The sequence below is a fragment of the Cicer arietinum genome, chromosome 5 (assembly GCF_000331145.2).
Source record: "Cicer arietinum cultivar CDC Frontier isolate Library 1 chromosome 5, Cicar.CDCFrontier_v2.0, whole genome shotgun sequence".
In the NCBI taxonomy this organism is placed as follows: Eukaryota; Viridiplantae; Streptophyta; class Magnoliopsida; order Fabales; family Fabaceae; genus Cicer; species Cicer arietinum.
The window spans coordinates 67929909-67945143 of record NC_021164.2 but is presented as its reverse complement, the minus strand read 5'-3'; the positions used below and the strand labels follow the sequence as shown (position 1 = coordinate 67945143).

Below are 15235 nucleotides of genomic sequence, written 5' to 3'. Positions count from 1 at the left end.
TCAGCAGGCTTCTGGAGCAGCATGGGAGGTAATCTCTCTGGCACCCTGGTCTTCCTTGTGCTATTTCTACGTAAAGCTCGAAGCACATTAGCCGCAAATCTTGAAGCATATATTGTGGCCCCTAGGCTAGGTGAACTACCACCTTCCTTGGCCAATGCATCTTGCAACCTATTCTCCTCTTCCCTTAGAGACTCTTCAAGCTTCTTTTTACAATAACGCCTCCATGCTGCTTGTATGAAACATGCAGCCCAAGTACGCCATTGTTGCGAGTAAAACCTGAAAGTGTGGCGAAGCTGTTTACTGTGAAGGCGCCGGAATTGAGATGCAACAAACTTCAAATCCTCAGCTTTCAGAGCAAAGGCTTCCACTTCTGAAAGAGTTTGGACAGTCCTGGTTGAGATGGGAAGGTTGGATGAGGAATGAGGATCCAATGCCCACGTGAGAAGCTCTTCTCCACAGAAGTCACCAGCCTTGAGGTATTCGGAGTTAAAGAAACCTGTTCTTCCACCGTTAGTTGTCACAGTCAATAACTTGCCGCGCATTATGAAGAGCATCTCGTCAACAGGATCTCCTTCGCGGACAATGCAGCTTTGTTTTGTGTAAAGTACTGTTTTCAGACGGTCACATACTGCATCTAAAAGTTGCTCATCCATTTTCTCAAATATTGGCACCTTAAAGTTCAAGAAAGAAAGAAAAAAAAGTTATTAATATTATATGGAAATCAACTATAGCTTCAAAGCTTTTCTAATAGCAACGGTATTTGTTTACTTCTCAAGGATTGTTTTAAAATTAATCAGACTATATCTTGAATACTAATGATTCTTCACCAGGAAGCATAGCATACTTGCACAAACTAATTTTCAAACAAAGGCAGAGTTTATCATCTCTCAGAGCAATTCAATTACAATAGAAGACAGACAGACTTTATGACTACCAGTGAAAAACATGATTAGCAGTTTAGCACTATAATCCAAAAGAGTTCAAATGTATTTAGACCGTATTCAAACAAATGACAAGGAAGAGCATGTCCTTCATCTATTCTGCATGTCCTTGAAGCAGAAATCCATAAATTTTTGAATTTTGCAAAACCAATATTTGTTATTGTTGTGCATATGTATACGGTATACCATATATTTCTAACTAATGAATATTCTATTAAAAAATTCCCAGAGATGTTCAGCAAAGAAATTCACAACCACTTTAAATCATGGATATATAAAAAAAATTCCCAGAACAAAAAAAACCGAATGAAGAAACAAAGGTCATTGTCAAAGTAAAAGAGCTCCTGTTTTAACAATTTAAAAAAGAAAAAGGAATTATGAAGAAACTTACCCTCATCAGCAAAGCCAAGCAAAGATGACGCTTAATATCCCTTCTTAAATCCTTGGGAAGATTATGAATCAAATTGTCCTCATCAACTCCTCTGGTTTCTTGCCATTTGTACTGCTCATGTCGTCTGATTCTTTCTCTCAAGCTGTCAGGGAGTAATCGATGAGACATCCATTGTTCTGCATCTCTCCTTTTCACTCTCATCTCCTCCAATCTTGTCGTTGTTGACTGCAAATATGTCTGTTTCGGAAGCAAAATACAATATAATGGATCAAATCAATAAAGAAAATAACCTCATAACAGAATGGTCCAGGTGTCAAACTATTCTTCAAGCAATAATGTCAAATAAATGAATGAGGAACTATATTGTATTTAAAAGATGATAGGAAATCAAATAGAAATGCTTATGGAAACGGAACAGCAGTAGAAACATATGTTTGCATGCACACAGCATGCCATATATAGAGAATTACAATAACTTAATACACACAAATTTACATGGTTCACCCTATTCCAGAACACTTGCAGAGCCAAGGCAATTAACACTATTTTAAAAAACCAAATGCGTGCATTTCCCAGTGAAGTCACGAAAGATAAGACTCTATTATGACCACACGTATTACTACAGCGACCACTACTTCCCCATGACAGCCCCAGAAAACAGAATTCGACAAGAGCAGTTTATCCACTCCCCAATAAGAGGGTCAACCTAAGGGTGACTAAAGTCCTAACTTTAGGAACACCTGCAAAATAATTTGTGAAATTAGTTTTTATAAAACAAAAAGGTCCAACCTAAAGCACATACTGATATTTATGAAGCAGAAAGACTACACATGCTGGCAAAAGGGCTCAACTTCTCTCAAAATTTGTCTTAGGTCTCAGTCTCACTCACCTTTGGGCCGGCTCTGCCCAATAAGTACATCAAAAGTCAAGACTGAACATACGACTTAACATTTCCACTGTAAATGTAGTAAGTGCTCTAGTACCCAAAATATGATGTCCTTTTCCGTGAGAAAGTCTTCCAAAGGGAAAACTTAATCAAATAGCAATAAACAAATTTATAGCCAGAAGAAAGACATAAAACCTTGTACCAAAAAAAAGAGAAAGACATAAAACCAGTAATCATTAACAAAAAGGGACCAATCTCATGAGAAAAATATAACACTGGTAACCAACTTATTCCAAAATCAACAGATAGTACTAGCCAGTATTATTGTCTAATGAAAAGATATTATAAATAGAGATATTCAATACCAACCTGCATATTTCCAATGAGGAATGCAAATAATACCAAACCAGCAATGGAAATGAAAATTGCAAAGCAGATTTCCCAAACAAAGGTACTTGTTGCCAGGTTCTGACCGAGAGAACTGCAGTGTTTAAAGAATGCCAGATACTAACTTGGTAAAAATACTCAAAATCAACATTTAAAAATACTGTGGGGTTTGTTTCATGACAAGCATAAAAATTTCCAGAAAAGTGACATTGGGATGTAAGGTTCCCATATTTGATGCAAGGGTTTTTTTTACGTAACATATATACTTATACTTCTTTGCACCAAATCTGACTATCTAACAGATACGTATCTTATATAGATTTAATTTATATACACTGCCAATGCAATGAGTTTTTACACTATCAGCCAATCACAACCATTAGATCATTAGAAATGTTTGACTTTTACCATAATTATCTTTAAAGTCATGTCCATTAATGGTTGTGATGCGCAGACGGTGTAAATTTGTTTACATTGGCAGTGCATGAGAAATAAACTCATATATTTTATGATGTTTATCATTGAATTTATCACCATTTAATCCGCAAGAAAAATAGATACAATAGAATCAGACATGACAAACATACTTACTATTTACAAATTATATGAGCCCAAGCTATCCCTCAAACATGTGCATTTCACAAAATAAAACAACTAAAGTCTGGAGAGTATGCACACAAATCGATAGGACAAGAGAGAATACTTCAAGCAAAGATTTTCAGCAAACAAAATAATCACGATGACCAGTTTTACACTATGAGCATGCACACATATTGGGTCCAGGAACAGCTACGTGTTGATTACATAACGTTCGTAGTTCACATCAACTTAGTAAAGTGAACAAAGAAATCATAAACACAATGCAACAAATGAATATGACTACTTCATAATCTGAAAAATAATAGCATATATTAAAAAAGAGTCGACGAAGCAAACCTCAAATTTTTTAGGCCCCACCAAAAACAATAAAAAAATTTCTGAGGGAAATCTGTTGACTCCACAACCCCAGATTGAAGGGCATCAAGAAAAATTCCAAAATTAAAAAGCGTATTATTTGGATTCTGTACTGGGCATGAAGCATTCAGGAATGTTGAAATTGTGCCCAAACCATGATGATCATCACAATACATCTCCACCTTGTTACAGGTGATATTTTTTCGACATGCATGTTGCCAACACGTGGTTTCTCTTTCTATAGAAAACAAGTACCAAAAGGCACCAATAACCTATGAACAAGTTAAACAGCAATCAGAAAGATAGGCAAATGGTCATTTTGAATTTTCATAAACAAGAGCACTTTCATTAAAAAATGTGTGCATAAGAAAAAATAAAAATAAAAACTTCAGCATTAACATACATGACTTGCAAGCATGTACAGAAAGAGATTGAATGCAGCTCCAGCCCAAGCTGTTTCAGTGAGAATGCCAGAGGTCCTTGTAACTTCTTTATATAATGGAACTATTCGTATAAAGCGTGGCATATATTGGAAGAAGACAATGAATTTCAACAAGTTTTTTGTGTTCAGTGATTCTGAGCCTCTCATCTTCGGAATAATAAATAAAATCACCACCTAGCAATGTAGGAGCAAGTTTTCAGTCCAAGTAAGCTTACTAAATGAATCTAATCATATAAACTTTTCAATCTAAGCACATAAAATGCTTAAGAAATTAAACATGGAGGCTGAACTTATCCCCTAATTGGCTAATTACATTACATATTGAGTTTGCTTACATGTTATGATATTGGACTTTAAAGCAATAACTAAATAAATTAATGACAGAAGAGTTCCTCGTACCTGCGGGAGGGGAAGAACGGCAAGAATGTCAATTAAGAAGTATGATGACATATATCTCTTTGCTATTGCCCAAGCATCTTCAACCAAAACACCTCTTCCAAATACCCGAGAAGAGGGAGCAATAAACCCAGTACGAAATTGGAAAATTATATGGATAATATAAAAAATATCGGAGAAAGACCTTAACACAGTTGCCGTGGTTTCCATTTTTCTGTCCCGTGCAAGACATTTCTTCTCATCATCAATCACAGGGATATAGAAGAACAAAGGATCAATTGATACAGCAATAAGACATGATAACACAAATATTTTGTTCCACTTTTGAAGAAAAGGACCCTGCGGATCGAGTATTTTCTTTCTAGAACTAAAGCATTTAGCAAGAGAACTGTTGTGGGAAAAAGATTTGAATGGTTTTGCAAATCCCTTTATCCTCTCAGAACTAAATTCAAATCCCCTTTGAAATTTGTAAGAAACTGATTTTAGTGTAGTTCTAATTCTCCCTGAGCGTGTTACGTGAATTGCAGGAGAGTTCATCTCAGAACCTTTGTCTGAATTCCAGTCCTGAAATCTGAACAGCATATAATACCAAACATAATCTCAGTTCATGATTAACCATTCGATGAAGAGACATCCGGACAGAAAAATGCTGATTATGCAATAAAACTTCTGATGATAAAAGGGTAACATGTTGAATTTTAAAGCATATCGGTATTGATGAGTGCAACTGAAAAAATGGCTCTGACAATGGAAAGCACAAAAGACTTGCTCCCATTGACAACTAAGAATCTGTTTACTTTGTGAAGAAAAAAATTCTATTTCCATTTTCTAGAATTTGTGATAATTTTACTTGCTAACAAGGAGATAAGAGGCCCTAGAAGTGAACAATTGTCCACATTTCAAAAAATAATGAAAATTTTAAAAAAAAATTGTTTTCATTATTTCTAAAAATACATCATCTCTAGCTAATTTTTCATCTTCTCTTTATCATAATGGTTCACTTCAAGAGTCTCATATCTTCTTATTAGTAAATTAAAATGAACACGTGTTTCAGAAATGTTTTCACAAAGTAAACAGACCCTAAGGGTGTGTTTGGTGTGCGTCAGATTCACAGTGTCACTACATGTTTGTTTCAAAGCTACAACTATTAACTTCAAGTTGACCATGAGTCGTGATATTTTGGCTAAATTTCCAAACTCATTGTAAATTTTTCTAAAATAATAAATATAGGATTAAAGAGAGTAAATAAAAGGTAGGTAGCATAACACCAACCTAACAAATCTATCTTGTTGAAAAGTCATGATTGTGACACAGTCGAAAAGCAAAACAGAACACAATAAATCCGTGTGTTGTAAATCTCAGAAAACAGTAAGCTTCTCCATGAACCTTAATTTGTCACAACCTACAACAAAACAATGCATATTTTCAGAATTAGTCAACAAAAACCCAAACCAACTTGTTCATAGTATTATTAGTAATATTATTAATATTAATATAAATAATAATTGGGTTAATTAGGTTTTTAACCCTTATAAAATTTCAACCTTTCAATTTTAGTCTCTATGAAGTAAAAATACAACTTTTAATTATTACAAAATTATTCAGCAAACAGTTTTAGTCACTACTGAAACGAAAGATGTTTAATTCTCTTTCAAGTTTAAAATTTTTGAATGATATAGAAATCAAATTTTTAGCTCATTTTTTTAGATGAACTTTTTAAATTGCAGCGAACATTCTTACAAAAGTTCATTTAAAAATATGTTGACTTAACAGCTGAGAGTAAAACTAGGAAATTTTTAGAAAGATTAAAATTGAAAGGTTGAAATTTTATTACGACTACAAACATATTTAATTCTAATAAATAATAGGGTAAAAATTAAATAGTAGCTGCCCAAACACCTTGCCATGTATTAGCGCCGACATAAGTGACCACCCTCAGAAACATAAATTCACAAAGTAAAATAAAATACTTCAAGGATACAGTTCTCCTAAAATTAGTCAGCGCAGAGAAAACGAGTACATATGAAGATAATAATACGGATAATTACAGTAATGATTTAGAAATAATTACGGAAATCAAACAGTGTATTATTGACAATCACAAATGAAATTCCAAACTATGGATTTATATGCTTCTCTGTATTGTATTGTATGTGTAGTATGTTAAAAACAGTAGTAAAACAAATATTCCCAAACAAATAACAATAAAATAATATCAACAACAAAAGAAGTAAAAATAAGGAGAAGAAAGGTACCATGAGTAATAAGTGAAGCAAGAAACAGCGTATATATGATTGGCACTGAAAAGTGAGGAGACCTTTGAACAAAGAAGAAACGAAGTTGAAGGGAAGCTTCGTTGAAAACGCCAATATTTTGAGGAGAGATTATTTACAGACAGCGACACGACGGAGAGAAAGAGAGAGAGAAAGAGAGAGTTTGCGTTTCGTTTCGTTGCGTTGCAGTTGAATACTGATGACAGTCATAGACAGAGAGAGAAGAAAGTCCTATCTGTCGCGGGTCCCACTCCTTCCATTATATGTATTAAAAAGGGGTGCTAATAGCAACGTCTGTTGAATTGGATCTAAAATGGGAATTGGGCTTCAACGATCCCAGGCCCAACCAAACACTGCAGATGATTTATTAACTGCCATCATGAACTGAGTCTTCTTCTGAACTCTGAAGCTGAATAAAATTATAATAATAATAATAACAACGAACGAACTCTCTCTTTTGTCAACGAACGAATTATAATAATTTTATTATTACAGCAAGAATATCAATGGGGATGATTTCGTTGATAATGGATTTGTTTTGGTCACTCTATTTTGTTTGTTCGATTCAATTTTGGAGAATGGCGTTGTTATGGACGTTTTCTGTTGCATATTCTCACTTCCAATTGTTAAAGGCTTGGTTCTTTTCGCAGAAAATCGTATCATATCCTAGGTGTTCCCCTTCCATAATTCCTAATAGACCCGTTTGTGTCATCACCGGTGTCAGTATCTCTCTCTCTCTCTCTTGCAGTTTTGATTGTTATGAAAATTAATATCATTTTGTGTTTTTGTTTTTGTTTTTTTGCAGGGAACATCTGGCTTGGGATTTTCTACTGCATGCAAGCTTTCTCAGGAAGGATTCGTTGTTGTCATTGGTAATTTTTATTCTTTTTTATAACCAAATGTCATTCCAGAGCCACTGATATAGTACAAAGTAAATAATTATAAATGAAAAGTCATAATGTTTTTAGAAAGTAAAAGGACCTTACATACATGGGATTTGGATTACATGCAGTCTCACTGCATCACATCTCGGCCGTCCGATCTTCATTGGACGGCCGATATGATATGACTGTGAGCTGTCATTGAGTCGTGACTGCACAGTACACTCATTTTATAATTCTCTCCCCAATATTATTACATTTCAACAACACTAATTTATTTTAATACAATTTATTTTGTTGTGTGAGACCCGTCAAGATTGATAAGAAGAGGGTGACTATAGAAGCACAATCTCTATAAGCACCCAATTTTCTGTCGCCATAATGGGGTGCTTATATTCCATAGTGCTTATTAAGGGAAACACCTCTCATTGTGGATGGCCTAAATATGCTAACAAATCATTTTTTTTCCTATACTTCATTTAATGCTTAGTGAAATTTACTTTCCACTAATGGAGAATGGGACAGGTTATTTAGTGGGATAAAATTCACTTGGGATTTTTTCCAATAATAAAAATACTGTTCAAAAGACTATGAAAAAAATGTGTTGCTACCATTCTTCTTCTATTCTGAGCAATTTATACCTAAGATTCCAGTTGTTGTTTATGCAGTTGGACGATCAGAGGAGTTGTTGTCAGAGGTATTAGTTCACATTAATTATTAGCATCATGGTAATGATGATTGCATGCCTTATAAATATCTTATTAGTGTTTTTCCCATTGTTTGATAGACCATAACAAAGATCAAAGGTTTGAATGAGGATGCCCACCTCAAAGCTTTTCAGGCTGATGTTTCATCGGTGGAGTCAATGATAAAGTTCAAAAATTCCCTGCGGCAGTGGCTTTTGGATTCCAATTTGCACTGCTCTGTACAATTACTTATAAACAATGCTGGAATACTTGCTACATCTTCTAGAGCCACCGCTGAGGGCTACGACCAGTAATTACTTTTTTCTAATTTCCCCTAGTAGTGTTAACAAATTTCTATTTTTATCATTGGAACTTCCATGCTCATGTTTGCCGTGCATAACACAACAAAAGGTGCATAGGAAACACACTTGCAATTAATATTACTTTGCTACTGTTAATAATTTATTTAAACTTTTGGGATACGGTAATAGGTATTTGTCAAATGTCAAAACTTTTGAGACATTATTGATTTGCATGATCACCATAATGGATGCATTTTTTATGTGAGTCTTTGATACAAGATTATATCTGCTTTATATTGGCTCCATGTTTGTCTAGTGTCTTAGTTTCAAAATTAGTGGTAACTTTTAAAATCATAGACATTTTACGCTCTTTCTCCCAGGATGATTGGCACAAATTATATCGGAGCATTTGTTTTGACCAAGCTTCTATTACCACTTCTTGAAAGCAGTCCTGTATCATCCAAAATCGTGAATGTATCATCCTTTACTCACCGAATTGGTAGGATAATCATTTTAGTCTTAACTTTTCAATTTATATTATTTTCTGGTGATCCTACTATTTGGGTTTTACTGTCTTCCATAAAATACTAATCGGATTCTCTCTACAATAGCGCTCCTATAGAACCTTCTCAAGCGCATTTCTTCAGTTACTGATATGCAGGTTGATGAGGGAACTGTATCTGGGAAGAGATTTTTAAGTTCAAAACAATACCCTTATGCTCAGATCTATGAGTATTCAAAACGTAAGCTGCATATTCTGGATGAACGTAAACAGATTATATTGTGTGTTTAGTCCTAATTCCTAACTAGCACTTAATTCTGTTGAAGTATGGCTACTTCTCTTCTCATTTGAGCTCCATCGACAGCTTGGCCTAATGGGTAAATCTCATCAGATATTTGTCAAGTATGTTCACTAAATCAATTTTTATTTCCTTTTACCATCTTGTTTTCAAATGCTGTGTATTTTTATAAAAATAGAATATTTGTTTTTGTTTAGGTTAACTAATTATTGTATTACTGTCATCTTTGTTGCTTAATATTACAAAATTTTGTTTCCTTAGTCACTTTTTTGCACAGTGCACAAACCATGTATTCTTGCTTTTGGAAAATGTATATGCATATATACACACTGTCTTGTCTGTCTATCTCATGCATACCAAACTTGTAATTCTCTTCTGGTTCTGAACTTTTAATTAAACTTTGAGATCTGTTATTCACCCCTCTCTTGTTAAGGATACAATGATGCTACTTTTACAATCTTTGGCTCTAAAGTAGGAGCATGCTCCGACCCTGCTCCCAACTAAGCTACAACTACCTAATCATCCAATGAGTTTGACAGAAAAATGTTTAAGGGGGAGCAGCTACACTCTTATGAACACTCATTTGTGTACTTGTGGTTGGGTTTGAGCTATTGTTGTCTAAATAGCTCCAATCACAGTGAATTTGGGTTGCTAGGTTAGAGGATCCAGTCTTCTCGGCTAGGAGAATGAACATGAATAAAAAATCAGACGGTAAAATAAAAATTGCCAAGAATAAGAGAAAGATGCAAAATGTTTTAAGCTTTATTCTGGTTAATAACCATGGGTCTACTCCACTTTTAATATTCATTTTCTGTATTGTTATGCATTAGTGTTGCAGATCCTGGAAGTGCACAAACAAGCATCATGCGAGAAGTTCCAGCAACCCTAGCTTGGTTGGCATTCTTCGTACTGAAGCGTCTACGCCTATTGCAGTCCCCTGAGTGTGGGAAAAATTCAATAGTTGATGCTGCTCTTGCTCCGCCTGTGAGTACTTTTTTGGGCGATATCTGTTATACACTTTCATTGCATGTCATTGATGTTTCAAAATGACCAAAAGTGTTGAATCAACCAACTCTAACTCATATATTTATTATACCATCACCTATAGTCATGTCTAAGGTTTCACCCGATGCAATATCTAATGCCTTATGCCTCATCCTTCTGTATCAGTAATTCATCTTGAACTCGGCCTAGGAAACAACATATTCGTCAATTGTTTCAACAAGTTTCTTAAATAAACATATTAAGCCCGCACAGATACAAATCAACACATTCAGGTGAAATGATTGAAAGTAGCTCTGGGATACATTCATGAAATTAAATTTATTGTAAAATAGGAAATTTCTATACACGCTCACAAAAATAAATCAATTTTTTCCCCATGTTACTCTTGTACTATTAAAATACGTTCTTCTGTATCACTAAAACAGTTTAATATTAAAAAATAATTTTTTACTTTTTTGAGGTAAAAATAATAATTTGAACAGGAAATGATTTCTAAATTCAAATTGTTCTATGTATCAGGTTACTTTCATCTGTTGTCTTTCAATTTCAGTCTGGATGAGTTTTTCCCTAATTTATCTTGCAGCTGCCAACTATCACTAGTGAATTTATATTTTCATTGTATTGTACATGATCAAACCATCTAAGTTGACTTCTCATTTTCAATTTCACCTAAGTAATGGTTATCAAAACTGATTGAAGGCACAAAAAAGCCATCTTATACTAATTGTTCCATTTATATTCAATTGATTTCGTGCCCTCTAGGTTCTAGCACCATTTTGTTTTCTCCGTCTATCTTCTAGACTGCATAAAAAATATACAACATTAGGGCTGCCAATCCCCTCAAATCTTCCCTAATAACTATTGGGGTCTGCGGCTCTGCACTTTTCACTTATATATACTGGATCGAGCACTTTAGCTTACCCCTTTATTCTCATTCTCACCATTGTGTTGAATAATTGATCAGCAAATAGTTATCCTCCATCATTGGTTTTTCTTATGAATTAGCCTTGACTGGAGCCAGAGTTCAAAATGTAATATGCTTACATTTTTCCAGGGAACATCAGGAGCTTACTTTTTTGGAGGCTCAGGTAGAACTATAAACCCTTCAGCACATTCACAAAACATCAAATTAGCACACGAGCTTTGGGAAACTACAAGCAATATGCTATCGGGGACTCCCTTTGGTAATGAGACAAACAAATGAGACAAACAGTTGATAGCAATGGATTGCATGTCAAGTCGTGTAACAAAGAGAATAAGTGGCATGTACCCAATGTAGACTGATAAGTAATAAACTGTTTTTCATGTATGAAGTTTTGAGCTTTCTAATGCATGTTAATATGTTATGCTACGGCTTTGCTGTTTTTCAGAAACAATTTTATTTTATTTTAAGTTAAATTAAAAATTATCTCTGGAAGCTGGCATTTTTTTCTTTCAGTGATAAATTAATTCAGTTAAGCATACGTGTAAGAGATGTTACAAAAGTATAAAATCATCCATATAGCATATACTTTAATTTGGGAATATATGGTTAATTGTTGGTTCATGATTTTGTTATGTGAAGCTATCACTATTCATGATGTTTTTAAGTGTATACTTGTAGTTTTGTATTTTATTTTTGGTATTATAATTATTTGAATTTGTCATATTGCAACCCAATAAATTTGATTTGATTAAGGGAACTAAATGATCTAGCACCATAGAATTGATTTTCCATAAAAATAAAATAGAGTTGATTTTCCATAAAAATAAAATGGTGCTGATTTTTACATCATTGCTGCTAAAAGTCCTTCCATGTTTTGGGAAGTGTACATCTAAACAAATTGTTTTGAAGCAGAATTTGGATGAAGAAAGTAGTAGCACCAATTAAAAAACTAAATACTCCCTCCCTCGATCTCATAAGTGTGTAAATCGAACATTTTACACATATTAAAAAAAAATTGAAATACGGAGAATATTTGTGAAAGATATATAATGCAAATACGGAGATTATTCATGTTGGGACAATTTTTTTTTTTTTTTTTTGCAAATAAATCTCTCAACGTGAGATAGAGAAAGTGTTATTTTAGAATTAGAGTTTGAAACTATGTAACTAACTTAACAGATTGAGGCTCTGTTTCGGTATTTTAAAATGATAGAGTGAAGTACGTTGTTCGCAAATGTATAGGTACATTATTTAAGGCATTTGTTAACATCTATCCTTATTTAAGGTTAATGTAAAGAATGAGAATGATGAAGAAAAGATATATTGGGACAGAGCATTCATGATGTTAGAAATAAAAAGGTTAAAACCTGATGTCAGTGTCACCCCTATTTAAACACTTTTTTTACATGTGCAAGTCATTCATTATGTTAGGTTACGGGTAGTAATTGATAAGATACCCCACAATAAAAGCATGAATGTCATCTGAAAATAAGTCAGTGATACAAAATTTATTGAAGTGGTCAAACTTCGTCGAATTTCGGCGAATTTTTAAATTTTTTAAATTGAAAATTTATATAATATAAATCACACATATAAAATCTTATATAAATATAAATGTATTTGATATATTATTAAGATAAATTAAAAATAATATTTTATATATTTTTATAAAATATTATTAATTTTTATAAATTTTAATGAGATATTAAATAATTTTATATTTGTGTAAAATTTTATACATATAATTTATATAATATAAATATTAAAAGTAAATTGAAATGAAATTAAAAAAATATAGTAAAATTAATGAAAATGAAAATTAGAAATAATAATAAAAATTGGTGAATCGTCGTTATTTATATTATAAAATGATAAATTAATTTATTATTAAATAATAATAATATTATAAATATCAGTAATATTACTTTTGTACTTAATTTTTAATATTACTAAAATATTATTAATTTGAGCAAAAAAACATTACTTTATATATATATATATATATATATATATATATATATATATATATATTAAGATAGAGTTGGAATAACTTATATGATAGAAAGGATTAATTTAGTCCATTTTGTAAAATTTCACCTAAAAAAATTAAGTAACCAACATGCACTTTGTAATTAAGTCAAGAGAAAAATAAAATATTTAAGGATGTGTGCATCATGCATATGTCTATTGTCAAATTCATATATATAGTATATCGAATTTTTAGAGATAGCATATCGGTGTCACTTACTCAAATTTAAATTCGTTTTCGACTTCGAACCATACATATTTAAAGTTATAACTCGTTTAGAGTATAAAAGTATTAACTTAAATCCACTTTCGATCTTCTAAGTATTGTGATTATGCAATTTTTGTTCCTCGTTTATTTTCAAGCGGTTTTGACCACTAATTTGTTCTCCTCTTTTTGATTTGTTAGTCTTAGGCGACACTATTAAGAAGTGTGGTGGTTGAGCATCAGTCCGATTTGGATGGATTCAATCTAAATCTATATAAACCCAAGTTTGTAATTTAAAAGCGCAACAACCAATTTTTGCAGCAATTTATGCGAGTTTTGATTAGTACGAGTTATGCAGATGAGATGACTTGATTCGGGTGATGAACATCTTTTTATTTTTTATTTTATTAGTGAGCTATTTATTTTCTTTTGTTCATTTTATTTTCAAAACCATTATTCAATAATATATATATATATATATATATATATTGACTTTCAATATTTTGTCAAATTTTTTTATCAAACAATTTATTTATCAAATGGATATTGTGTTGACTAAGTGTCATTAATATACTCATTATAAAAATACGAGTTTTAATATATAGGGTAAGTAAAACAGGCCGATTCGGATATCTATGTATTTTTTTCCTCACACACACCAATCACTCAAACTCGTATATATCAATATTTGTAAAATAGTGTGATCCGCGACCGTTACAACTAACCTGTGTATCAAATTGGTCTATTTGGATTACTCGGATTCACTCGGGTCAGGTGATTTTGCTCACTTCTAATAGCGTAACACAAAATTCAGAATTCTAACTTAACTTTTTCGTAAAATTTAAATAAAAAAAAAGTAATATTAAATTGTGTCTTAAAAGTACATGATAAAATATTATACATATAGTAATTATGACTAAAAAATCTTTAATACCAAAAAATAAAATCCCTGTCTTGTAAAATTTTTCTTTAGTATACTAATAAGTGCCAATGGACTTCTCCGAAAAAATACAAAATATAAGTGTCGCACACAAACATTTAAATAAATTCAGTGGACAAAAAAAATAGAACTAAGATATCACATACTTAGAAACCAAAAATTGATTCAAGCCGAAAACAAATTAATTTGTTTTGTTTCTGGTTTCACACCAATTCCATCCATTAGCAAATCATATATTGAGACATGTCGGATATTAAGAGCATATTTGGTATAGTTTTTTCCTCTAAAAAAGTCACTTTTTTACATAAAAACAATATTTTTAAAAGTTTTAACTATTTGTGACTGATTTTTTTAAAAATAAAAGTTTAAAGAAAAAAAATCTAAAAACTAAAATAAGAAACTATTTTTAAGTAACTTCTACAAAAATATCATTTTTATAGTTAATATTTTATTTGAAAAAATTATTTTTATTAATGTCAACCAAACACAAAACAATGCAACTTTTATTTTTTTTATTTTTAAATTATTAAATATTAAAATAATGTTTATTTATTTATTTATAATTTATAACAAACAAACCTTAAATGTGAACACCTCAATTTGTTTTGTGGCTTATTGTGTTTGATTAGTCACTACGCGAAAAAACGGCTTTTACAGCGCTTTTTTTAAGCCATTTACAGCGCTTTTTCAAAAAAATAAGCGCTGTGGAAACGGGCGCTGTAAATGATACAACAGCGCTTCTATAAAAGCGCTATAAAACATGTAAATACAACGCGCGCTTGTTATGCACATT

The 15235-nt window shown here is 32.2% G+C and overlaps 1 protein-coding gene and 1 pseudogene across 1 annotated transcript; one reads left to right on the top strand and one right to left on the bottom strand.

Moving 5' to 3' along the window:
* LOC101503413 (cyclic nucleotide-gated ion channel 1-like) overlaps positions 1-6836 on the bottom strand; it is a 10283-nt pseudogene extending 3447 nt beyond the window's left edge.
* Positions 6837-6989: 153 nt separating this feature from the next.
* Positions 6990-11761, top strand: LOC101503084 (uncharacterized). The gene is made up of 9 exons (XM_004502570.4): positions 6990-7389; positions 7476-7542; positions 8220-8248; positions 8339-8547; positions 8920-9038; positions 9187-9282; positions 9368-9443; positions 10170-10323; positions 11399-11761. The coding sequence occupies exons 1-9, from the start codon at positions 7177-7179 to the stop codon at positions 11546-11548; spliced, it is 1113 nt and encodes a 370-aa protein (XP_004502627.1). The 5' UTR covers positions 6990-7176; the 3' UTR covers positions 11549-11761.
* The last annotated feature ends 3474 nt before the right edge of the window (positions 11762-15235 follow it).